At 46.3% G+C, this 24890-nt stretch overlaps 1 protein-coding gene across 3 annotated transcripts in view; it reads right to left on the minus strand.

Moving 5' to 3' along the window:
• FSTL4 (follistatin like 4) overlaps positions 1-24890 on the minus strand; it is a 1654952-nt gene that overhangs the window by 69248 nt on the left and 1560814 nt on the right. For all 3 annotated transcript variants that reach the window (XM_073649560.1, XM_073649559.1, XM_073649558.1), the window contains exons 12-14: positions 23349-23467; positions 17090-17239; positions 14311-14418 (exon numbers count right to left, since the gene is read on the minus strand). In XM_073649560.1, coding sequence (XP_073505661.1) covers positions 14311-14418; positions 17090-17239; positions 23349-23467 — 377 coding nt within the window. The remainder of the gene's footprint in view (positions 1-14310; positions 14419-17089; positions 17240-23348; positions 23468-24890) is intronic.

The following is a 24890-nucleotide window of genomic DNA, read 5'->3' on the forward strand; positions in this document are numbered from 1 at the left end:
AGAGTTAGTACATAGGGGGCAGAGGAGCTTAACCAGCTCACCCCGAAGCATTTACCGGACACCAGATCCGACCTTACCGTGTTCTCTATTACCCAGTAAGGCATAAACGGAATCCCTGGAGAACTACAAGTCCCAGGATCGCTAAGGTGCTGATACATAACAGAGCCAGGAGAAGCTTAGGGTCCGCCTACTGGGAGCGTGAACTCCAAGACAAGGCCGGACCACAAGGTCAGCCAGCGCAGGACAGAGACAAAGTTAGGCCTAGCACCAGGCAGGTCAGAAACTTACTACGCAGAGGCAAGAAACAGGATGCCATACACCCGCTCATTGGGGAGGATCCTGATATGCACCCTTCATCCTATAGTGTTCCGGGATGTGCCTGAATTTCCACCAGTAAAAGGTACTGAAGTGACTACCGTGTCCATTCCCGTTCTTGCTCTGACCCAGCTGGGTCTCACCTGTTCTGCATTCCCCCTGCATACGCTGCCCTGAGGCCTAGCTCCACCTGTGGGGAGCTATACCATCGAGCTGCATTATCACCGGCCTCAGTGGACTGCTGCAGCGCTGGTGCTTCTCACCAGATACCACAGGTGGCGTCACAAACTCTTATAAAATTAACAATTATCCACGCTTTTAAAGAGTGACCCCAGGGTACGGGCCCGGGAGCCGACCACCGCGACATCCCAAAGGCCAGGCAGAGGCCCGGGTACCGAGTCATCCCCATCCCCTGGGCTAGTCACATCCTCCTCCTCATCTGCTGACCTCATCGACTGGCTGACTGTGGGTTGACAGTAAGTGGGATCTCCAACCTCGTCATCATCACCCTGTGTGTTCTCACACCCGTCATCCTCAGAGCCAACTTCTTCCTGCCCTGACCGAAAAGTCAAGTTGTCGCTCCAATCAGGTATTTGAGTCTCATCATCGTCTTCATCATTGTCTCCACCAACAGGAGTTACAGTTTGGGAGCGAGGGTCTACATTATGCTCAGAACCTTCTTCATCTGGTCCTGGATCCAACTCATAAAGATTCTGGGCGCAGATCATTTTCTCGTCTGGATTAACAGAAGCTCTGGAACAGACCTCCATTTCCCAGGCTATAGTATGAGTAAACAGCTGTGCAGACTCAACCATCTGTTTTACCCCATACTCAGACGGGCAGCTGGAGACTTGGGAGCTGTGAGGAAGCAAGTGCGATTGGGGTGACACCTCTGAGGACTGGAGTATTTGTGATGTTGAAGTTGAGGTGGAGGAGAGCCCACTTGAAGGAGCACTTGATATCCGTTGAAGCACCTGCTGTTTTTGTGCCTAATCTTGAATTTGTAGCGATGGGCGTGTCCGTAAGAAAGGGATTGTATCACATTGTCCATGAAAAGAAGTAGACATCTTAGTTTGGCTGGAAGATGGTCTTTCTTCTGCAGATGTTACTCCCCCCCACCGTGGGGGGGCTCGACCCACCAGCGGACAGGCACCAGTATTGGGAGAGGGGAGCTGTTCGTCAGGGTCCCCAGCGGCTTTGGCACAAACCTGGCGACACGGAGGTCGCACGGGCAGGAACGAACTGGCTGTGTCGGCTTCGCCCTCCAGCGTAGTCCCTCTGCCCGCTCGCGCCCGTAACCTCAAAGGGATGCGCAAGCGGCTTTTCTTCCCAGGGCTGTTCCCCGCCCAGCAGGAATGTGGGGGAGCTCAGGTCGGCCTTCCACTGTACTCGCTTACCTCCCTCGCCCTCTTTACTTCTTCCGTTCTCCATCTAACCCCTCGGCTCTGTGGTGTCCACTCTCCCTCCAGCTCTCTCCTTCTCACAGGTGGACTACCGCGTGTATTCACACTGTGGCAAATCTTTTGGGCCCAGGCATAAGAAGTTGTCAAGGTAATGGATAATATGTGCCCCCTTAGAAAAGTCCATTACATCTCATTCGAGGAAGCAACTAAACGCCTCAAATAGTGAGCAGGATCTGGACCACCCCATGGGCAAACAGCGATCTATATAGTATGCTCCTTCCCAGAAGCAGCCCAATAGGTGGACACTATTTGGAGGCACAGGTAGTAAGTAACCGGAACGCCGCATCAATGTCTGTTTTGACCATTAGGGTGACCCTTCCCAACTTCTTGATCCACCTGATTGCCTTGTCAAAGGATGTACAGTATATACTACTGTACTTGGTTCCGCGTCAATGTTGTCGTTTACTGACCTACCCCTTGGATATGACAAATGGTGGATTAGTCCGAATGTATTGGGTTCGGGTTCCGTTTTTGGCACAACTCACAACGGGGATACCACTACGTCTTGTAAGGAAAGTGTTCTGAATGGAACCGCCATTCTACCTAAAGATATTTCTATTTTTACTTTTCTTGTCACGACGTCTGGGTGTTGGTAGGTTGATTTTAGATTTTTACTCCAGCCTTTCTTGATTTTAGAAGGGCATGACATACCTATATCTGTGTCTCCCCCTCCTTTTACTCCTCCACCTCTTTTCTTTTCGCATGACTATATGTACTTGTCACTTTTCCATGTGTTAGTTGTGTCTTCAGAACAGTTTGTCAGCGTTTGGACTCCTTTAAAGTGTTTCCTATGTGTTTTCTATGTGTTTCTATGTGTTTTTATTTGCCTGCCATTGGTTTTAACGGTGTTCTACGAACAGTTCGACGAACAGTTCGGCGAACATACGGGTGTTCGACGAACCGAACTCGAACACTACGGGGGTGGCTCAACACTTGTAGTTACCCAGCTCCTCACTTCTTCTCGGCCTACAACCTGTAACAGTGACCCCATTCCTTTACATCTCCTGTAGTCTCTCTCACCGGTGGTCACCACTCACCTGACTAAAATATTTAACCTCTATCTTTCTTCAGTTATCTTTCCCTCCTCATTTAAACATGCCATCATAAGCCTGCTGTAATGCACACGCCCGGGCTGAGCGGCGTGTGCGTGTGATTCCACTGGACCGTGACGGAGAGTGAATGCCTGGAAGGGCGTAACTAGGTATTCACCCGATCCGACCAGGGTCGCACGACGGCATACGACGCCAGTGCACCCAGGAGCAACCGAGCAGAGGTACCAGGTGCTACTCCAGGACAGACCCCGGACACGGCTGTTGACCCACACAGGGGAATACAGGAACAGACTGGTTAGGCTGGCACACAGACTGGTGGGAATAGGCAGGCACGACTGGTATGCGGGCAGGCGGGTTCAGGCAAGCACGGCTAGAGTGCAGACAGGAACACAGGCGGGATAGGACCCAGTACACACTGGGACTCTGGAACAGAACCACAGATGTGGCAGACAAACACAGCAGAGAGAGGCCGCCCAGAGAGGTGAGCGAAAGCAGGGCAGGACAAGACCGCCTGGAGCGGTGAGTAAGAGCAGAGCAGGACGAGACCGCCTGGAGCGGTGAGCAAGAGCAGAGCAGGATGACACCGCCTGGAGCAGTGAGCAAGAGCAGAGCAGGACGAGACCGCCGGGAGCGGTGAGCAAGAGCAGAGAAGGACGAGACCGCCGGGAGCGGTGAGCAAGAGCAGAGCAGGACGAGACCGCCTGGAGCGGTGAGCAAGAGCAGAGCAGGACGAGACCGCCTGGAGCGGTGAGCAAGAGCAGAGCAGGACGAGACCGCCTGGAGCGGTGAGCAAGAGCAGAGCAGGACGAGACCGCCAGGAGCGGTGAGCAAGAGCAGAGCAGGACGAGACCGCCAGGAGCGGTGAGCAAGAGCAGAGCAGGACGAGACCGCCAGGAGCGGTGAGCAAGAGCAGAGCAGGACGAGACCGCCTGGAGCGGTGAGCAAGAGCAGAGCATGACGAGACTGCCTGGAGCGGTGAGCAAGAGCAGAGCAGGACGAGACCGCCTGGAGCGGTGAGCAAGAGCAGAGCAGGACGAGACCGCCAGGAGCGGTGAGCAAGAGCAGAGCAGGACGAGACCGCCTGGAGCGGTGAGCAAGAGCAGAGCAGGACGAGACCGCCTGGAGCGGTGAGCAAGAGCAGAGCAGGACGAGACCGCCTGGAGCGGTGAGCAAGAGCAGAGCAGGACGAGACCGCCTGGAGCGGTGAGCAAGAGCAGAGCAGGACGAGACCGCCTGGAGCGGTGAGCAAGAGCAGAGCAGGACGAGACCGCCAGGAGCGGTGAGCAAGAGCAGAGCAGGACGAGACCGCCAGGAGCGGTGAGCAAGAGCAGAGCGGAGCGAGACTGCCGGAGCAGTGAGCAAAGGAGTCAGAGCAGAGCGAGACTGCCGGAGCAGTGAGCAAAGGAGTCAGAGCGGAGCGAGACTGCCGGAGCAGTGAGCAAAGGAGTCAGAGCGGAGCGAGACTGCCGGAGCAGTGAGCAAAGGAGTCAGAGCGGAGCGAGACTGAGCAGGGGGAACAGGGCTCTGTTCACATGGAACAGACAGGAAGGGAAAGGCAGAGCCAGATACCCACAAGGTACTTGCAGTGAAGTAGCGAGTGGACCACAAACACACAAACGGGAGTACAGAGACAACAAGCAGGAGTTAGGTACGAGTTCAGAGTCTGCAGAAAAAGGAAAGGAACGGACATAGAGGCAAAACAGGTAAAGGATAGGAGAGAGTTCAGACTGGAACTGAGTGTACGGAAGAGACCGACACTGCAGCGGGATACAGGAGCGGGTCTGGGAATACGGCCCCCAGAGAAGCGGGACGAACAGGCAAGGAGCGTGTTCAGAGAGGACAGACAAGATACAGGAGCGGGTCTAGGTAATCGGCCCCTAGAAGGCGGGAGGAACAGGCTAGGAGCGAGTTCAGACAGGACAGACAAGATACAGGAGCGGGTCTAGGTAATCGGCCCCTAGATGGCGGGAGGAACAGGCTAGGAGCGAGATCAGACAGGACAGACAAGATACAGGAGCGGGTCTAGGTAATCGGCCCCTAGAAGGCGGGAGGAACAGGCTAGGAGCGTGTTCAGACAGGCCTGGAAATACAGCCTCCAGGATAGGCAGACAAGAGAACACAGAACGGGACCTGGCACCTTCAGAGTGCAAGCACACACTGAATGAAACACAATGCTCAGGCAGGGATTAATTGGAGCAGCTGGGTTATATACCAGGTGACAGACAGCAATAGGCTGAGGACGCACAAGGGGTGTGACCCACAGCAGGTACAAAAAGCAGGAAGTGATCGGGCGCCGCCCTTAAGCAGCAGAAACAGACACAAACAGACAGCATGGAGGGAAGCCAGAGAGACATTCTGGACTGGAGATCAAGTGCGCGCTCTTGCACAGTGGGAGATGGACCACCATGCAAGGGCGCCGCCAGTTATGTTACAGTACCCCCCCCTTACGCCCCCTCTTCTTCAGGCCTGCCAGAATCTTCCGCAGGGAATTCGAGGGCCAATCCTTCACTTCAAGGAGATCACTCCCACTGTCCACAGGAAAAACTGGTCTCATCTGGTTAGCTAGGATGCTACCTCCTATCCAGCCATCCTCAGCAACAGACGAAACGGGTGGAGTACCAGGAACAGCACACAAGGAAGTCTCTCTCCACATATTTTCAGGTGGCACCCCAGAGGGTACAGGAGACAACTGGAAGTCCTCCACCGGGTTGGAGGGGAGCAGAGACTTGGGGGTAAACTCTGCTTCGAGGTACATCTTGTCAAGCTCACAGGAAGAAATAGACGGGTTATCACGTACAGGATGAGGAAAAGTCACTGTCTCTTTGTTATCTGTTGGTACCCCGGAGGATTCAGGAAACAACTGGAGGTACTCCGCCGGGTCAGAAGAGTGCAGAGGCTTGGAGAAAACATCTGCTTCAGAGTACACTAGGTCGGACTCACTGGACGAAGCAGGCGAGGTATCGGGTACCGAGTATAGGAGAGTCTCTGTCCATTCACCACCAGGTGGCACCCCGAAGGGTTCTGGAGACAACTGGAGGTCCTCCGCCCGGTCGGAGGGGTGTAGAGACTCGGGAGTAACCTCTGCTTCGGAGTACACTAGGTTGGACTTACTGGATGAAGCGAGCGAGGTATCAGGTACAGAGTATAGGAGAGTCTCTGTCCTTTCGCTACCAGGTAGCACCCCGAAGGGTTCTGGAGACAACTGGAGGTCCTCCGCCTGGTCAGAGGGGTGTAGAGACTCATGGGTAACCTCTGCTTCAGAGTACACTAGGTTGGACTCACTGGACGAAGAGAGCGAGGTATCAGGTACAGAGTATAGGAGAGTCTATGTCCTTTCGCTACCAGGTAGCACCCCGAAGGGTTCTGGAGACAACTGGAGGTCCTCCACCTGGTCGGAGGGGTGTAGAGACTCGGGGGTAACTACCACTTTGGGGTACCCATTGTCAGGCTCACAGGACGGAGCGGACAAAGTATCGAGTACCAGGTGTAGAGAAGTCTCTCTCCACTTGTCATCGAGTGGTATCCCTGAGGATTCAGGAGGCAACTGGGGGTCCTCCGTCAGGTAGTAGAGGTGCACAGACTCTGAGGTAATCACAGCTTTGGAGCATCCTTGGACATGCACACCGGTTAAAGTGGGTGAAGCATCTGATGCCGGGTGCAGGAAGTTCTCCTGTGTGGAGTCTGGATGGGCAGTAGTCTCTTCGGGCAGGAGAACTGGTGCACTACCCACGCACATTACCCGTTGGGGCTTCTCCGGGATACAGGGAGATGAAGCTTCAGTAGGGACTTCAAGGTTGGGGTCAGGAGGTCTCAGGGAGGACAGACCCTGGCGTGACGGCTTGCCTCTACGTCTAGCACATCTGGACTGCCTCTTGAGGTTGGGAGAAGTATTCCGGAGAGCGTAGTCACCCTGTGAGGATTCTGGGTGGGCAGTAGTCTCATTGGGCTGGAGGACTATTGCGCTACCCACACACATTACCCATCGGGGCTGCTCCAGGATATTGGGAAGTGAAGCTTCAGCAGGAGCCTCCGGGTTAGGATCATCGAAGACCATTAGAAAGGCCACCAGGAAGGCCATTATGTCCAGGACGATAGGATCCTGTGTTTCCCATAGGGGGTTGATCCATTCCAAGGCATCACCCGCTAGGTTAGACATAATGAATGCCACCTTAACCCGATCGGTGGGAAAACATAGAGGGTAGAACTTGAAGTGTAGCATGCATTGCTCCACAAATGCACGACTTTGTCTTGGATCCCCATAGTAACGTGGCGGATCCGCAGGAACGAGAGCAGATAGATCCATCTGGACGGGTGCGTAAATAGCCAGGAACTCAGCTAGAGAAAAAAAAATTGTATTTATTTTTTTTTTAATGCATGTATTCGCTGGAAAACGTCTCAGAGAGCGAAGGCCGTGGGGCTCAACGGGAACCATGGCCAGAGCATGCTGCAATGCACACGCCCGGGCTGAGCGGCGTGTGCGTGTGATTCCACTGGACCGTGCCGGAGAGTGAATGCCTGGAGGGGCGTAACTAGGTATTCACCCGATCCGACCAGGGTCGCACGACGGCATACGACGCCAGTGCACCCAGGAGGAACCGAGCAGAGGGACCAGGTGCTACTCCAGGACAGACCCCGGACACGGCTGTTGACCCACACAGGGGAATACAGGAACAGACTGGTTAGGCTGGCACACAGACTGGTGGGAATAGGCAGGCACGACTGGTATGCGGGCAAGCGGGTACAGGCAAGCACGGCTAGAGTGCAGACAGGAACACAGGCGGGATAGGACCCAGTACACACTGGGACTCTGGAACAGAACCACAGATGTGGCAGACAAACACAGCAGAGTGAGGCCGCCCAGAGAGGTGAGCGAGAGCAGGGCAGGACAAGACAGCCTGGAGCGGTGAGTAAGAGCAGAGCAGGACGAGACCGCCTGGAGTGGTGAGCAAGAGCAGAGCAGGACGAGACCGCCGGGAGCGGTGAGCAAGAGCAGAGCAGGACGAGACCACCGGGAGCGGTGAGCAAGAGCAGAGCAGGACGAGACCGCCTGGAGCGGTGAGCAAGAGCAGAGCAGGACAAGACCGCCTGGAGCGGTGAGCAAGAGCAGAGCAGGACGAGACCGCCAGGAGCGGTGAGCAAGAGCAGAGCAGGATGAGACCGCCAGGAGCGGTGAGCAAGAGCAGAGCAGGACGAGACCGATTGGAGCGGTGAGCAAGAGCAGAGCAGGACGAGACCGCCTGGAGCGGTGAGCAAGAGCAGAGCAGGACGAGACCGCCTGGAGCGGTGAGCAAGAGCAGAGCAGGACGAGACCGCCAGGAGCGGTGAGCAAGAGCAGAGCGGAGCGAGACTGCCGGAGCAGTGAGCAAAGGAGTCAGAGCAGAGCGAGACTGCCGGAGCAGTGAGCAAAGGAGTCAGAGCGGAGCGAGACTGCCGGAGCAGTGAGCAAAGGAGTCAGAGCGGAGCGAGACTGCCGGAGCAGTGAGCAAAGAAGTCAGAGCGGAGCGAGACTTAGCAGGGGGAACAGGGCTCTGTTCACACGGAACAGACAGGAAGGGAAAGGCAGAGCCAGATACCCACAAGGTACTTGCAGTGAAGTAGCGAGTGGACCACAAACACACAAACGGGAGTACAGAGACAACAAGCAGGAGTTAGGTACGAGTTCAGACTCTGCAGAAAAAGGAAAGGAACGGACATAGAGGCAAAACAGGTAAAGGATAGGAGAGAGTTCAGACTGGAACTGAGTGTACGGAAGAAACCGACACTGCAGCGGGATACAGGAGCGGGTCTGGGAATACGGCCCCCAGAGAAGCGGGACGAACAGGCAAGGAGCATGTTCAGACAGGACAGACAAGATACAGGAGCGGGTCTAGGTAATCGGCCCCTAGAAGGCGGGAGGAACAGGCTAGGAGCGAGTTCAGACAGGACAGACAAGATACAGGAGCGGGTCTAGGTAATCGGCCCTTAGATGGCGGGAGGAACAGGCTAGGAGCGAGTTCAGACAGGACAGACAAGATACAGGAGCGGGTCTAGGTAATCGGCCCCTAGAAGGCGGGAGGAACAGGCTAGGAGCGTGTTCAGACAGGACTGGAAATACAGCCTCCAGGATAGGCAGACAAGAGAACACAGAACGGGACCTGGCACCTTCAGAGTGCAAGCACACACTGAATGAAACACAATGCTCAGGCAGGGATTGATTGGAGCAGCTGGGTCATATACCAGGTGACAGACAGCAATAGGCTGAGGACGCACAAGGGGTGTGACCCACAGCAGGTACAAAAAGCAGGAAGTGATCGGGCGCCGCCCTTAAGCAGCAGAAACAGACACAAACAGACAGCATGGAGGGAAGCCAGAGAGACATTCTGGACTGGAGATCAAGTGCGCGCTCTTGCACAGTGGGAGATGGACCACCAAGCAAGGGCGCCGCCAGGTGTGTTACACCCTTTACTTAAAAAGTAATCTCTGGACCAGAACTGCACTGCTAAATACAGACCTGTCTCTAATCTTCCTTTCATTTCTAAACTCCTGAAACACTTGGTCCACTCCCGTCTAATACGCTATCTCTTAGATAACTCTCTTCTTGACCTTCTACAATCTGGTTTCCGCTCTTTACACTCCACTGAAACTGCCCTCACTAAAGTCTCTAATGATCTACTAACAGCTAAATCCAAAGGTTACTGCTCCCTACTGATTCTCCTGGATCTCTCTACCACGTTTGACACTGTGGATCACCAGCTCCTACTCACTATGCTCCACTCTATAGGCATCAAGGAAACTGTTCTCTCCTGGTTCTCCTCCTACCTCTCTGAATGCTCCTTCACTGTATCTCTTGCCAGCTCCTTTTTCTCACTTTGTCCTCTTACTATCAGGGTTCTGCAGGGCTCAGTCCTAGGCCCCCTCCTCTTCTCTCTATACACTGCCCCTATTGGACAAACAATCAGCAGATTTGGGTTCCAGTATCATCTCTATGCTGACGACACCCAATTATACACTTCTTCCCCTGACATCACCCCTACCCTAATACAAAATACTAAGGATTGTTTGTCTGCTGTCTCTAACATCATGTCCTCCCTCTATCTTAAACTTAATCTCTCCAAAACTGAACTGCTTGTGTTTCTCCCCTCTACTAACCTAACTCTACCTAACATCAAAATTACCTTGCAGGGTTCAACCATAACTCCCAAGCAGCATGCTTGCTGCCTTGGGGTCATATTCGAGACTAAACTTTCCTTTATTCCCTATATCCGATCACTCACTCGCTCTTGTCACCTGCATCTTAAAAACATATCCAGAATCCGACCTTTTCTCACCTTTGAAACTGCTTAAACTCTTACTGTCTTTCTTATTCACTCTCATCTGGACTACTGCAAATCTCTTCTGATCGGTCTCCCTCTTACCAAACTTTCTCCTCTCCAATCCGTCCTGAATGCGGCAGCCAGGGTCATATTTATGTCCAGCCGCTTCACCGATGCCTCCATATTGTGCCAGTCAGTATACTTGTTACCCATTCGCTACAGGGTCCAATATAAACTTATCGCTCTCACCCACAAAGCTCTCCACAGTTCTGCACTGCCTTATATCTCCTCTCTCATCCCTGTCTATCGCCCTACATGTGCCCTCCGTTCTACAAATGGCCTAAGACTAACATCCCCCATAATCCGAACATCGCACCTCCGTCTCCAAAACTTCTCTCTTGCTGTACCAGTTCTCTAGATTGCAGTACCCCAGATGATCCGACTGATGCCTAGCCCCCACGTCTTCAAGTACGCTTTAAAAACCCATCTCTTTAAACAAGCCTACCACCTCAACTACTCAGTGAACTAACTTTCCCCTGCTCTCTCCCTCTAAATATTATTCAGAATCTGCTCCTTACTATTCATCTGTCTCCATACCCTCCATGCACACGATAACTGCGCTCGATATTTGATTATTGCACTTAAACATACAGGCTGATGATCGGATCATGCAGCTTTATATGAAAATCCCTATTTATTATAATTGCCAGACCTGAAATAACAAGCAATTTCACCTATTGTGTCCCCCCGTTTCCTTGTAGATTGTAAGCTTGCGGGCAGGGACCTCACTCCTTATGTAACTGTTTAAACTGTCTTACCTTGTATTGAATTTATTGTCTGTACATGTCCTCGCTTAATTGTAAAGTGCTGCGGAATATGTTGGCGCTATATACTGTAAATAAAAATTATTATTATTATTATTACTATTATTATTGTGACTGTCTCCTAACATGGACCCGTGATGAACCCCAAATTAGGAGGGGGGGAAACGTGTTGGGATGAATGGAATCATTCTGTTTCAACTTACAGATAAGTCTACTGTTTATTGCTGACTAAAACGCTTTGAACACTCTTGAAATTAGAGTACTGGTTAATGCTTTGGAGTATTGCATTTAATGAGTGCATACTTAAGATTATACGATTACAGACCACCCAGAACGGCTTTGGTATTCAGATTTTTTTTACACCAAGTAACAGCCCACAAATAGATGGTATACAAAATCAGAAGGGTAAGAAGGGTCACCGAGGGACAGACGATATGGAGTGGGGGCGCCCAACCGATACGCTAAGATGTCAACCTCCGCTGACAGGCAGGATATTAGTCAATCAGGGAATTTTAGGGCCAGCCTCCTTGCTGATTGCTCTATACATAGCCCATTTTCCTTACCCTTTATACCTGCATAGATTTTTAATTGGTTGCGTCTTTATATACACTGCTCAGAAAAATAAAGGGAACACTTAAACAACAGAATATAACTCCAAGTTAATCAAACTTCTGTGAAATCAAACTGTCCACTTAGGAAGCAACACTGATTGACAATCAATTTCACATCTTGTTGTGCAAATGGAATAGACAATAGATGGAAATTAATGGCAATTATCAAGACACACTCAATAAAGGAGTGTTTCAGCAGGTGGGGACCAGAGACCACATCTCTGTACCAATGCTTTCTGACTAATGTTTTGGTCACCTTTGAATGTTGGTTGTGCTTTCACACTCGTGGTAGCATGAGACGGACTCTACAACTCACAGAAGTTGCTCAGGTAGTGCAGCTCATATAGAATGGCACATCAATGCAAGCTGTGGCAAGAAGGTTTGCTGTGTCTGTCAGCGAAGTGTCCAGAGGCTGGAGGTGCTACCAGGAGACAGGCCAGTACACCAGGAGACGTGGAGGGGGCCGTAGGAGGGCAACAACCCAGCAGCAGGACCGCTACCTCCACCTTTGTGCAAGGAGGAACAGGAGGAGCACTGCCAGAGCATTGCAAAATGACCTCCAGCAGGCCACAGATGTGCATGTGTCTGCACAAACGGTTAGAAACCCACTCCATGAGGGTGGTATGAGGGCTCAATTTCCACAGATGGGGGTTGTGCTCACAGCCCAACACCGTGCAGGACGCTTGGCATTTGCCACAGAACACCAGGATTCGCAAAGTTGCCACTGGCGCCCTGTGCTCTTCAGAGATGAAAGAAGGTTCACACTGAGCACATGTGACAGACGTGACAGAGTCTGTAGACGCCGCGGAGAGCAATCTGCTACCTGCAACATCCTTCAGCATGACCGGTTTGGCAGTGGGTTAGTAATGGTGTGGGGTGCCATTTCTTTGGAGGGCCGCACAGCCCTCCATGTGCTCACCAGAGGTAGCCTGACTGCCTTTAAGTACCGAAGTGAGATCCTCAAACCCCTTGTGAGACCATATGCTGGTGCGGTTGGCCCTGGGTTCCTCCTAATGCAGGACAATGCCAGACCTCATGTGGCTGGAGTGTGTCAGCAGTTCCTGCAAGATGAAGGCATTGAAGCTATGGACTGGCCTGCCTATTCCCAAGACGTGAATCTGATTGAGCACATCTGGGACATCATGTCTCGCTCCATCCACCAATGTCACATCACACCACAGACTGTCCAGGAGTTGGCGGATGCTTTAGTCCAGATCTAGGAGGAGATCCCACAGGAGACCATCCGTATCCTCATCAGGAGCATGCCCAGGCATTGTAGGGAGGTCATACAGGCACATGGAGGCTACACACAATACTGAGCCTCATTTTGACTTGTTTTAAGGAAAATACATCAAAGTTGGATCAGCCTGTAGAGTGTTTTTCCACTTTAATTTTGGGGGTGACTCCAAATCCAGGCCTCAATTGGTTAATAAATTTGATTTCCATTTTTGATTTTTGTGTGATTTTGTTGTCAGCACATTCAACTTTGTACAGAACAAAGTACTCAATGAGAATATTTCATTCATTCAGATCTAGGATGTGTTATTTGAGTGTTCCCTTTATTTTTTTGAGCAGTGTATATTGATATTGGTACTTTTATATTTATCTATTAAAAGTTATTTTTTAAGGGGTTTCTTTCTTGTGCTTTGGTTGTTGAACAACCAAAAGTGCTCAATTGTAGGGTAAAATGATCTTTCGGTTTGCTAAAAATTACCACTCTCGGTAATGCATCATCCTTTCTTAAAAGAGTATGTGCTACTGAGAATAATAGAAGTCCATGCTTGCTGAACATTCAATCACAGATCATTCTATGTTCTTCTGAAGCTTGATGTGTCTGTGTAAACAGACTTTTTAATGACATATTGCGGTCTTTTAATGCTGCGCATCATGTAGTGTAAGTGCTCCTTAAGTTCCCTATTAGTATGTTTTTATAGAGTGGGAAGAAACCAAAGTACTCAAAAGAAACACATGCAATTATGGGGAGTACATTCAAACTCCATGCAGATGTCCTTGGTGGAAGTTCAATCCAGAACCTTAGCGCTGCGAAGCAACAGTGCTAAAGCTAAATAGAGATGAGTAGATTATGCAAAATTTTATTATCTGTGAACTTACTGTTCCTCATTATGCTCTGGGATCTCTCAAGACCCTCGAGTATTTAATATGTAAAAAAAAAAATGCTTATACCCACCTTACTGCTCACTTTTCTGGCCCCCGCCACTCCTCACTATAACCTTTTCAGTCCTCCTTGCATCTTCTGATCACTGCCAAGTGAGCTGAATCCATGGGCCTTCTCACACTAGGCCAGGACTTCCGTCTAGTTCTGATAATGCCCAGGACAGTTCTGCGCAAGCGCACGGAGCGTCGCAACATCATGCAAGTGCAGAACATTCCCAGGCCTCAACAGAGCCATAAGTCCCGGCCTATTTTCAATAAATCCGAGAATTGAGCACTCCTCACAATGGTCAGTTAGATGAGACAAGGAACAGAAAGTAAAATAACGAGTGGAGGGGCCAGAAAGGTGTGTGGTAAGGTGAATATAAGGTTTCTTTATAATTTCTTGATATTTTGATGGCTCTTTATGGTTTGGTTTAGCCATAAGTTGAAATCAACATTAAAAACAAGTTAAAATAAGTTCTGGAAAATAGATGATCTTCTCACTTAACATTTGTCATGTGTTAACCACATATGGAAAAATTTACAGCAAATAATTCTGATGAAATATTTATTTTTTATGTTCATTCAAATCTACGTACCTGTAATGATGGATGTGACTTATTTATATCTCCCCAGCTAAGAATCCACACTTGATCATGGGATTTGTCATAAAGTAATTTTGCCGGATATGGGTCAACTTGTATTGTCTTCAAAAAAGGCAAAAATCATAATTACATGACTGGTTAATTGTATTAACACAGGAATATTCTCACGTGTAATTGGGACACACCCAACAACATCACATACATAAAAGTTAACAGAAAAAAGTAATATTACAAGGCATCCAGATACTTAGCGACTACTAAACATCAACCTTTTCACAAAAATGTAGCTTGCTCTAAATAAATAGGATTTCAAAAGGAGCAATAAAAGTAATTATAGTTATAATAAATGTAACAAGAACAATCCCTATGATAATGCTAAAATAAGAACTTAATGACCCACATTTATTATATAGTTTATGACTAATTTTGGCAGAAATGGCACTAGATAAAATAATTGGATTTAAAATTGTGCCAAATTTTCAACTTTTGTCTACTAAGTTTAAAGAGGAATAGGGCCTTTCACCAATTTTGCTCTATAAGCTGTTCATTCCTACTCTTAGTAGCAGGAATGTACTTAAAGTTTATTTTTTTCACTCCTCTGTGGGTATACAAGGCACTTTCTTTCAACTAATAATAATAATAATAACTATGTATTTTATTTTGCTTAGCTTTGTGGTCATGTACTTTTATTCCGCTATGTCATAAACTGGCAACGTTCATAGGTAAATAAAAGTAGATGCTCACAGTTCTGATCTAAATGAACCACCCATTGAGGTCTTGAACTGTGCCATGTAAAACTTTGTGAAAGCACTGACAATGCCTCCCTAACAGTAATACTTACCCTCGGTCCTTGGCCCATCCCATGATGCTCTTCACTCTTAGGATAGATTCACATGACTGATTTCTCCACATTCAAGAAAATCTGTCCAATTATACATATCTGATTTTGATCAGAGAGTTTGATCAGAGTAGCATCAATATTTCTTGGACGTGGAGTGAAAAAAAAAGTTTCTCCACCTCTCCATTCTATGAAAATCAGATGGCATCCGAATGCGGTCCAATTTTTTTCACGAACCTATAGACTTGCATTGGCGATTTTGATCGGATACTTGGATCAAAATTGAATATGTATCTGATTTTTTCTGCTGAACACTCAGTCCAAGGAAAAGATAGAACATGTGCACAGCCCCACAGAGTATCATGGGTGCAAGTGCTATCCATGGAAATCACAGATAGCATTTATACAAGAAAATCAGTAGTGTCCATGAGACCTAATGCTGCTGTTATTGTTGGGGTGGAAGACACAGAGAGGCATTGTCAGCATGGTCTTCTGAGGTGCAGTTCCTGACCTCCACATCAGAGAAAATCTGATGCCACTCTGATCAAAGTCTGATCTGAAAAATCAGAACATTTTTCTCAGAAGTAGACCAATCAATCGTGTGAACCTAACATTAGAGTTAGGAGCATCATGGCATTAGCCAAGGACCGAGAGTAAGTATTAGGCCACGACCCCACTATCAGTATTTGGTCAGTATTCAGTCAGTATTTTTTCTCATGAGTGGGAGACAAAACCAGGAGTGGGTGATAAATGCAGAATTGGTGACTTGTTTCTATTATACCTTTTCTCTGATTGTTCCTCACCTGGTTTTGCCTTCCACTCCTGAGAAAAAATACTGACCGAATATTGACCAAATACTGATTTTGGGACCGTGGCCTGTTAGGAAGGAAGGCGTCAGCCTTGTCCAAAAGTTTTACATGACCATGTTAGCACAGTTTAAAGCCTCAATGGATGTTTCATTTGGTTTAGAACTGTGGATGTCCACTTTTTCCTACCTATGGACATTGCCTTTTTATGACTGGACAGTGTCATAGCAGGATCAAAATACAAACTCACAGAGCTGAATGACTGAAATGCCCATTTGAATAAAAAAATTAAAAAATTAGCACATTACGTGCCAGTAATTTCAGTGCCCTCTATCACCAAAATAGAGTGGAGATAAATTAAAATATAAAAAGTTTTTATGCACATTCCCTCTACTATGTGCAAGAATGTATGGCTTATAAGGAAAAAAATAGTGAAAAAAATGGTGTTCTTCACAGGTAAACTTAACATGGGAAATGCACAAAAAGTTAAACAATTATCCCTGCACTTCATCCAGTAATTTACTGACTTTTATTGAACCTATTAAGTCTCATATTATAATTAAAATTGAGAAATATACAAAGAAATTTTGACTATCTCATGAGCTCAGACACATCCCTCTTCTATTTCACTATTCTGGGGCTCAACAGGAGAATTACACTCCTGTTCTCTGCAGAAATTACACAAATGCCGCAGACTAAAAATCAGTTAGTGGTGCAAATTGCTCATTACATGAAATTCAAACTGTTAGACAATTCTAAATTCGGAAATTTTATTAGGAGGTGTATGCCTTTTATAAAAAAAAGTGTCATTGCTCCTATTACATTGTTGCCAAATGTGGACCAATGTTCTTTACAATTATTTCTGTTAATGGATAGTTTGAAATACAGTACATGCATGTTAATAAAACTATCCAACAGAAATATTAGTTTAACAGTAAACTAAAAGTTGCACTGTTATTTGTTACTATGGCTAATAAAGACAAGCTTCGGTTAGACAGTTTGGGTGAATGAGACCTTATGTTTGATTGATGATACCACTTAAAAGTTGGCCTCTTAGAAACTAACCGCCTGGTGAAATCACAGATCCTGACCGACAACTTTGAATATTTGTTATTTTATGAACTAGTACCTGTTTAACCTTCTGCATCTGGATGTCAATTATTAATATCCTGTTCTGGTCCGGCTGGGAGACATATATGTATTTCTCCCTCACATTGATGGCTGAAGACCATGAACACAATTGATCGAGGTTTCCTTCAGTTTTCTGACACATCTCTTCCTAAGAAGAAAATTAGAGCAGGTTATAAAAAGCTTTACTATGGCTCATTTTGGTTGTTGACTTGTTAATAAAAAGGAATTGTATAATATACAGTGGGGAAAAAAAGTATTTAGTCAGCCACCAATTGTGCAAGTTCTCCCACTTAAAAAGATGAGAGAGGTCTATAATTAACATCATAGGTAGACCTCAACTACAGAGACAAAATGAGAAAACAAATCCTGAAAATCACATTATCTGATTTGGAAAGACAATTCATTCTTTCATGTACACGGATCAGTCGTCCTGGTCGCTTGGCAGAGAAACAGCCCCTAAGCATGACGTTGCTAACCCCATGCTTCACAGTAGGTATGGGGCTCTTTGGATGCAACTAAGCATTCTTTCTCCTCCAAACACGACGAGTTGTGTTTCTACCAAACAGTTTTACTTTGGTTTTATCTGACCATATGGCATTCTCCCAATACTCTTCGAGATCATCCAAATGCTCTCTAGCAAACTTCTGATGGGCCCGGACATGTAATGGCTTAAGCAGGGGGACACGTCTGGCACTGCAGGAACTGAGTCCCTGGCAGCGTAGTGTGTTACTGATGGTAGTGTGGTGCCCCATGGGCCGGTTGCCACAGTAGTGTTGCCTCCTTCACCGGAGGTGATATTATGCTTGGAAGCAGGAGGAGCTCCCCACGTCAGGTAAATCCCACATGCACACACATGTTCTGATCCCTGAACTGAAGGGGGAGCTCTACACCCTATTTTTGCGAGCTGCCTTTCTGGCTGGGGGGAGGAGTTAGTCAGTGAGTGTGAGAGGAAAGGGAGAGGGGGAGAAAGCAGCAGAGAGAGAAGAAGAAGGTTCTGGGAGCAGAGCAAGTGAAGAGCTCAACCCAGGCAGCGGAGTAGAGGACGCCAGAGTCCTGGGTTGTACAGGGATTGCACGTCCCAGCAACCAAATCTGTGGGACAGGAGACTGCAAGTTTTCTGGCCACAAGCAGAGGCCTGGCAGCACAGCGGCATAACTAGAACCCGGAGCTGTACCTAAGACGGCAGTACCCATTATAGGTTTTCACCGCCTGCTAGTACGGAGCTTAGGGCAGGAGCGAAAAAAAGGGACAGCATGATAGCTCACAGGCAGCGGGGCCCACGACAGAGAAGTGCAGCAGTCAGGCCTCCAAACCCACCTGACGGGGTGGGCTCCGATTGCTTACAAGCTGACCGGACCCTCCAGGACCTCGTGACCAGTGCCCCGAACTCCACAGCTTTCTGTGCAGTAAAGGTAACCAGACTGCATTCCTCGTGTATGTCTTCTTCTTTTGCGCCTCCCCGCTGCTGTGCTACAACTGCTGCCGCCCGGCTCTCTGCACTCTGTTTCCCCCCTCTGCCATCCTTCATATAAGCTTTCTCAATTCCTGGGGGCCTGCTTCACCTGTGGGAAGTGTTCCTTCCCAGCTGCCATACTATCTATCCCCCAGGGTCCACAAAGCAGCGCTGGTCATCCCTGACCAGGCACCACAGGTGGTGTCACATAAAGACTATGAATCCCCAGGAAATACTCCCTTCATCTGGTCGGCCAGGGCTACGGAGCAGGGCCACTGCCACCGTGACTGCCCAGGAAAACTGCCGGCCCAGCTACTGAGTACCCTAGGCTCTTACGGCTGCTGCAGTAGCCTCTGTAACGTTGGTCCCAGCTCTCTGCATGTCATTCACTAGGTCCCCCCATATGATTCTGGGATATTTGCTCACCGTTCTTGAGATCATTTTGACCCCACGGGGTGAGATCTTGTGTGGAGCCCCAGGTCAAGGGAGATTATCAGTGGTCTTGTATGTCTTCCATTTTCTAATTATTGCTCCCACAGTTGATTTCTTGACACCAAGCTGCTTGCCTATTGCAGTTTCAGTCTTCCCAGCCTGCTGCAGGGCTACAATTTTGTTTCTGGTGTCCTTCAACAGCTCTTTGGTCTTCACCATAGTGTAGTTTGGAGTGTGACTGAGGTTGCAGACAGGTGTCTTTTATACTGCTAACAAGTTCAAACAGGTGCCAGTACAGCAGGTAATGAGTAGAGGACAGAGCAGCCTCTTAAAGAAGAAGTTACTGGTCTGTGAGAGCCAGAAATCTTGCTTGTTTATAATTGACCAAATACTTATTTTCTACCAAAATTTTGAAAAAAAATGATTTCCAAATCAGACAAAGTGATTTTCAGGATTTGTTTTCTCATTTTGTCTCTCATAGTTGAGGTCTACCTATGATGTCAATTACAGGCCTCTCTCATCTCATCTTTCAGCTATATCTGCCAACTACCCCAAAGGAATGCTCTTCTTGTGTCATCTATGGAGAAGGCAGCATAAGCTGCTGCCAGTCTCATGAGGCAGTTGTTCATATTCCTTGGGAATAAAAATATTGGACATTTGAATTCAAACTTTCTCATCTTTTTCTGCAATCTAATATGCATACTGTGTACAATCATAAGACAATTTCTATTTTTCATTATTAATTTGACTTTTGAACAGCTACAGTGCTCTTGGTCAATCCAAAAGGTTAATATACCTGAATATTTAAAAAAGTAAAAGTTAGTTTTTTTCTTTCTTAGGAAAATATCTGTGTGTGCATAGTTATTAGGCAAATATAAATGTTCAGAATTATTATGCAACTAAATTAAAAATGAAAATTTTCCCAGCTCATTTGTTTATTTTCATCTGTTAATAACTAAACAACTCGTCTTTTTAATAATGCCATAAGCCTTCCATCCATGGGGTCTGTCAGTTTCTTAATCTGTTGACGATCATTTCTTTAAACCATAAATCTACCATTTAAAAAGGTCCACAAGCTCTTAATAGGGTTTAGGTCAGGTGTGGAAGGGGCTATGTCATTATTCTTTCATATTTTAAGGCCTTTATTCACCAACTGACGCACTGGAGACTTTGATGCATATGATGCAGCATCGTCGTGTATAAAAATCATCGCTTTCTTTAATGATGCAGACTTTCTTCCCGCACCACTGCTAGAAGGAAATGTCTTCTAAAAACTTCCAGTAGGTTTGGGAGTTGATTTTGAGTTCATATTCAACCCCAAAAGATTCTATTAGCTCATCTTTAATAATACCAGACTATAGCAGTACCCCACCTCCACCTTGCTGGTGTCTGAGTCAAAGTGGAGTTCTATGCCTATTATTGATCCAGCCATGGGTTCATCCACATGATTGATCAAGATTCAAACTCATCTCATCTCAACAGTCCATAAAACCTTTTAAAAATCTATCTTCAGATATTTCTTGGCCCAATCTTGATGTTTTAACTTCAGTGGTTGTCGGGTTTCACCATTCCTTACTTCGGCCATGTCTTTGAGCACTGAGTACCTTGTACTTCTGTCCACTCAAGGTAGGTTACTGTCCTGGAATATGGCAGCACTGGAGGATAAAGGTTTCCTGGTCACTTCACGTTTTATTCTACTCAATTTTTTAGCAGTTAATGTACATTTTTGTTTTCTCAACGCATTTTTTTTGCAACCCTGTTGATCATTTGCAACATGCTTTTGACAGCCCCAATGTCTTAGTAATTTCAAGAGTGTTGCATCGCTCTGTAATACTTGTAACAATTTTTGACTTTTTGCTGTCAGTTAAATCTCTTTTGTGGCCCATTTTACCTGAGAAAAACAAACTGCCTAATATTTCAGCACTTCTGGATAAAGTTTATAATCTTAGTCCTCACCCTCCCTCATTACACAAATACACATCACCTGATCTGCTTCATCCAATATACAGCTTGGAGTTGGAAAATCGGCACAAAAATGATGATCGGGACAAAATATTCACTTACCTAATTGTGCATACAGTGTATAATAGCTTTAGAAAGAGCCTGTCATTCACTTGCCATAAATTTAATTTATTTAACATATTTTTAAATATTGCTGTTCTTGTAAATCTGGCATTGTTTTTATTTTTTCCTGTACTTTTTTGTTCATGAGATATGACTCTCTGTTCCTTGTAGCCATTAGGTGTTGTCCTCAAATCTTCTGTATAAGAGTATTCTTGAAGAGTGCACCCAGTTGCCAAAAAAAAAATACATTTATACATAAGGAAGAGGGAGCCATATTTCAGGGATTAAAAGGAGCAACAAAAAATAAGCAATGCCAGATTCAGAACAGCTATAGGGTGACAAAAGCGAAGGATGGGTATTACATGGATACACTAAGCAGTAGTGATGCCGCATTGCTCATCTGTCAGGCACAACTCCTATGTTGGTATTTAAAAAAAAACAGCTGCTGCTTCTTCCGTATCAGTTCTGTATCAGTTTTTTCTATTACTTTTAGCTTTAGCTTCTCTAAACAATGATAGATAAAAATCTGGACAATACGTATCTATTTAACTGTATATGTTTTAGCAGTACAAACACTACATAATGGGATGTCCATAGAGCAACATAACTATTAAAGGGATATATCTGGGACTTTGTAAAAAAAAATGTGCCTAATCACTAACAGGCAGGTAGTTGCTACCTACCTGCCTGTTGTGCCTGACCCTGTTCTTCACCGACACAGGGCGGTCCTGCCAGCGATTCAGTGGCTTCTGCTGATGTCACACCGACAGAGCAACGGCATCTTTTCTGCCCTGCTCTATCGACTGGGTGTTACTGCTGTCATCATGCTGATTGACAGCTGGCCCCACCAGTTAGGCAGCGGGGACCTGGCTGTTGATCAGAATGACATAAGCAGTCCCGCCCCATGAACAGAGCAGTGCGGAAAAGAAGCCGCCGCTCTGTCAACATGACGTCAGCAGAAGCAGCAGAATTTTTGGCAGGAGCTGTCTGTGACTCCTCTGTTCTGAAGAAAAAAGGGGCCAGGCACAACTGGCAGGTAAGTAGCAACTACCTGACTGTTAGCGTTTAGGCTGTGTGCCCAAGATGCGTTTTTTAAGCGTTTCTGCAGCAGCAAAAACGCTGCAGAAATGCTTAAAAAACTCTTGGTAGAAGGTCTGCCATGTTCCCCAATAATAATCCACATGTGCTGTGCACATGCTGCGGAAATTTCCGCTGCGGATTATCATTGCGGAAAAAAACGCAGCATTACCAATTATTTTGCGGAAGTGCTGCGTTTTCGCCGCCATTGACTTGCATTAAATCGCATGGATTATGCATCACTGTATATGTAGATGCGCATTCCATGCGTTCTAATGTGCGGATGGTACCCAGGTCTAGAGGAGAGGAGACTCTCCTTCGGACCAGGGTACCATAGAAAACTGTAAAAAAAAGAATAAAATAAAAAATAAATATATACTTACATTCTGGCGGCCCCCGATGAGCTCCTCCTCGCATGTCGGCAGTTTGCGATGGACTGAAGGACCTGCGCTGACGTCATAGTCATGTGACGGGTCACGCGACACTGACATCGGCAGGTCCTTCAGTGTACCGCTGCCGGCAAGGGAGAACGGAGGGAAGTAGGACACCGGGGGCCATCAGAGGGTTAGTATATATTTATTTTTTTATTTTTTGACATTCTCTCGGGTCACACTATATAAATACATGCTGTTTGCATGGATTTATATAGTGTGACCAAGTTGACAAGCACTTTCCAAGTGATGCTAAAATCGCTTGGAAAGCGCTTGACAACCCGCATGCGGAAATGCAAGTGAAGAACGCTTCACATCCGCATGTCCCTGGCAGGAAAAACGCTTGTACAATCTGCATGTACAATCCACATGTACAATCCGCATGTACAATCCGCATGCGTTTTTTTCTGCCAGGGAGATGCAGAAACGCTCAGGAAAAAAACGGAGCATTTCCGCATCGTGGGCACATAGCCTTAGGCACATTTTTTTTCAAAGTCCCGGATATCCCCTTTATAAATGGTCACTGATGGACCTATGGTAGATGGTAATTATATAATCTGTATATTGTATTGAATATTGAAGAATGTTATTAAGCTTCAATTCTCATGCCTACATGAAAATAATAAAGGAAAGAACATGAAGAATACAAGGGTCTTTAAGGTCAAGTCATCAGTCAGTTCTTATTAATAACTGACTGTTTGTATTGTTCTGTGTTCATGGCATTTTAGAATATCGATGAAATTGAATACAAACTCAAATCTTCTGTATGAGTTTTTTTTTTAAAGTTAATTGAAACATACATAGCTTGTAAGAATCCTCTCGCTGGGCTTGATCTGTCTTCGGATCTCACATTCTCGTGGTTGAATTATTGTGATTCCATCATCAGAAAAGACATAAAACATGTTTCCCACACTCAATCCTATAGGGAAATCAAAAGAAAACAGTAGCAGAATTATAAATCTGACTCTTTTTTTTCTCCATCTGAAGAAGCTCAATAACCCAGCACAAAAGTGAAACATTATTTATTGGCTTGAAGACAAAGAAACAATAATCTAGCAAAAAGCTTGTGTATAACATGCAAGAGCACAATGTAGTGTGATAGCGAGAATGTTCAACTGACAGATTAAATAATGGTGGGATTTTGTCGCACTAGGTACCATGAGCAACCTTTACATACTGTATAAAGCAAGCAACATACAAACGTTGTTACTGGGTTGTGGGGAATTCATAGACATTTTCGTTTCACATCCTTTTTTATATACATTTTTGTTTTTCTATTCATTTATTTATAACTTTTTGTAACTTGGATTATACTAGCATAAAATATAGCACACGTTATCTGCTTACTGTTCTTAATGTCTGTATGTAATGTCACAGCACATTTAGGGATCTAGGCTGTCAATCACATTCTAGGATGCCAGAAGACATTTTTAAAATTGTCTTTTTTTTTGTCCAATAAGGAATATTCAGTATGTTGATGTAATGTGGATATGATACAATGTTTCAACATTTTGCTTTTCCCAAGGTGGTTGAATAATAAAAGCTCAATAATCTACAATAACCCATATAACCTTTCGTTGGAAAAATCTATGCTAGCACATATTTCAGTTATAAGTTCAGTTGATATGTGTATTATGAAGCTTTGGGGAGGCTAGCATAATATATTTTTATAACATATGAAGCATGTTTTGATTTTATTTTTCAACAATCACAATTTAACCGTATACTGTACCCATGTCCATATTTGAGCACTATGCTAATGTGGCCCGTTAATTGTCAATTATATGCTCCTATTCTAGGATATAAAACTGAACCAGAATAATGTGATGTATTTTCCTTGTTAATTTCTAGTCTACCAGTTCCAGCCTTCTAATTGAAAATATGTTTGGCAACCCATAATCATAAACCTGCAAAAATATATATTTTTGATGATCACATGGATATGATGTTGCTCTTGATCTTGATACTACTCATGACTAGTGTTGAGCGATACCTTCCGATATCAGGAAATATCGGATCGGATTGGATTGGGCTGATACCCAAAAAGTATCGGATATCGCCGATTCCGATACCGGAAACCAATGCAAGTCAATGGGACACAAATATCGGAATGAAAATAAACCCTTTCTTTCCTTGTAGGTTAATTCTACATGAAGGAAAACAACTAACAATAATGTAGAAAGTATTGGGGGAGGTGTTTGCCCAAATCGATTGGAACAGTTCTCACAGTGAAACATGAAAAGCCGGCAATTAAGCAGCGGCATACACCGGTACCCGACAATTTAGAACAGAAAGAATAGAGCATTACACATAGATTAGATACATAGAAACATGTCAGTCAC

The sequence above is a fragment of the Phyllobates terribilis genome, unplaced genomic scaffold (assembly GCF_046119375.1).
Source record: "Phyllobates terribilis strain yellow unplaced genomic scaffold, ASM4611937v1 Scaffold_10__3_contigs__length_209671492, whole genome shotgun sequence".
Classification (NCBI taxonomy): Eukaryota; Metazoa; Chordata; class Amphibia; order Anura; family Dendrobatidae; genus Phyllobates; species Phyllobates terribilis.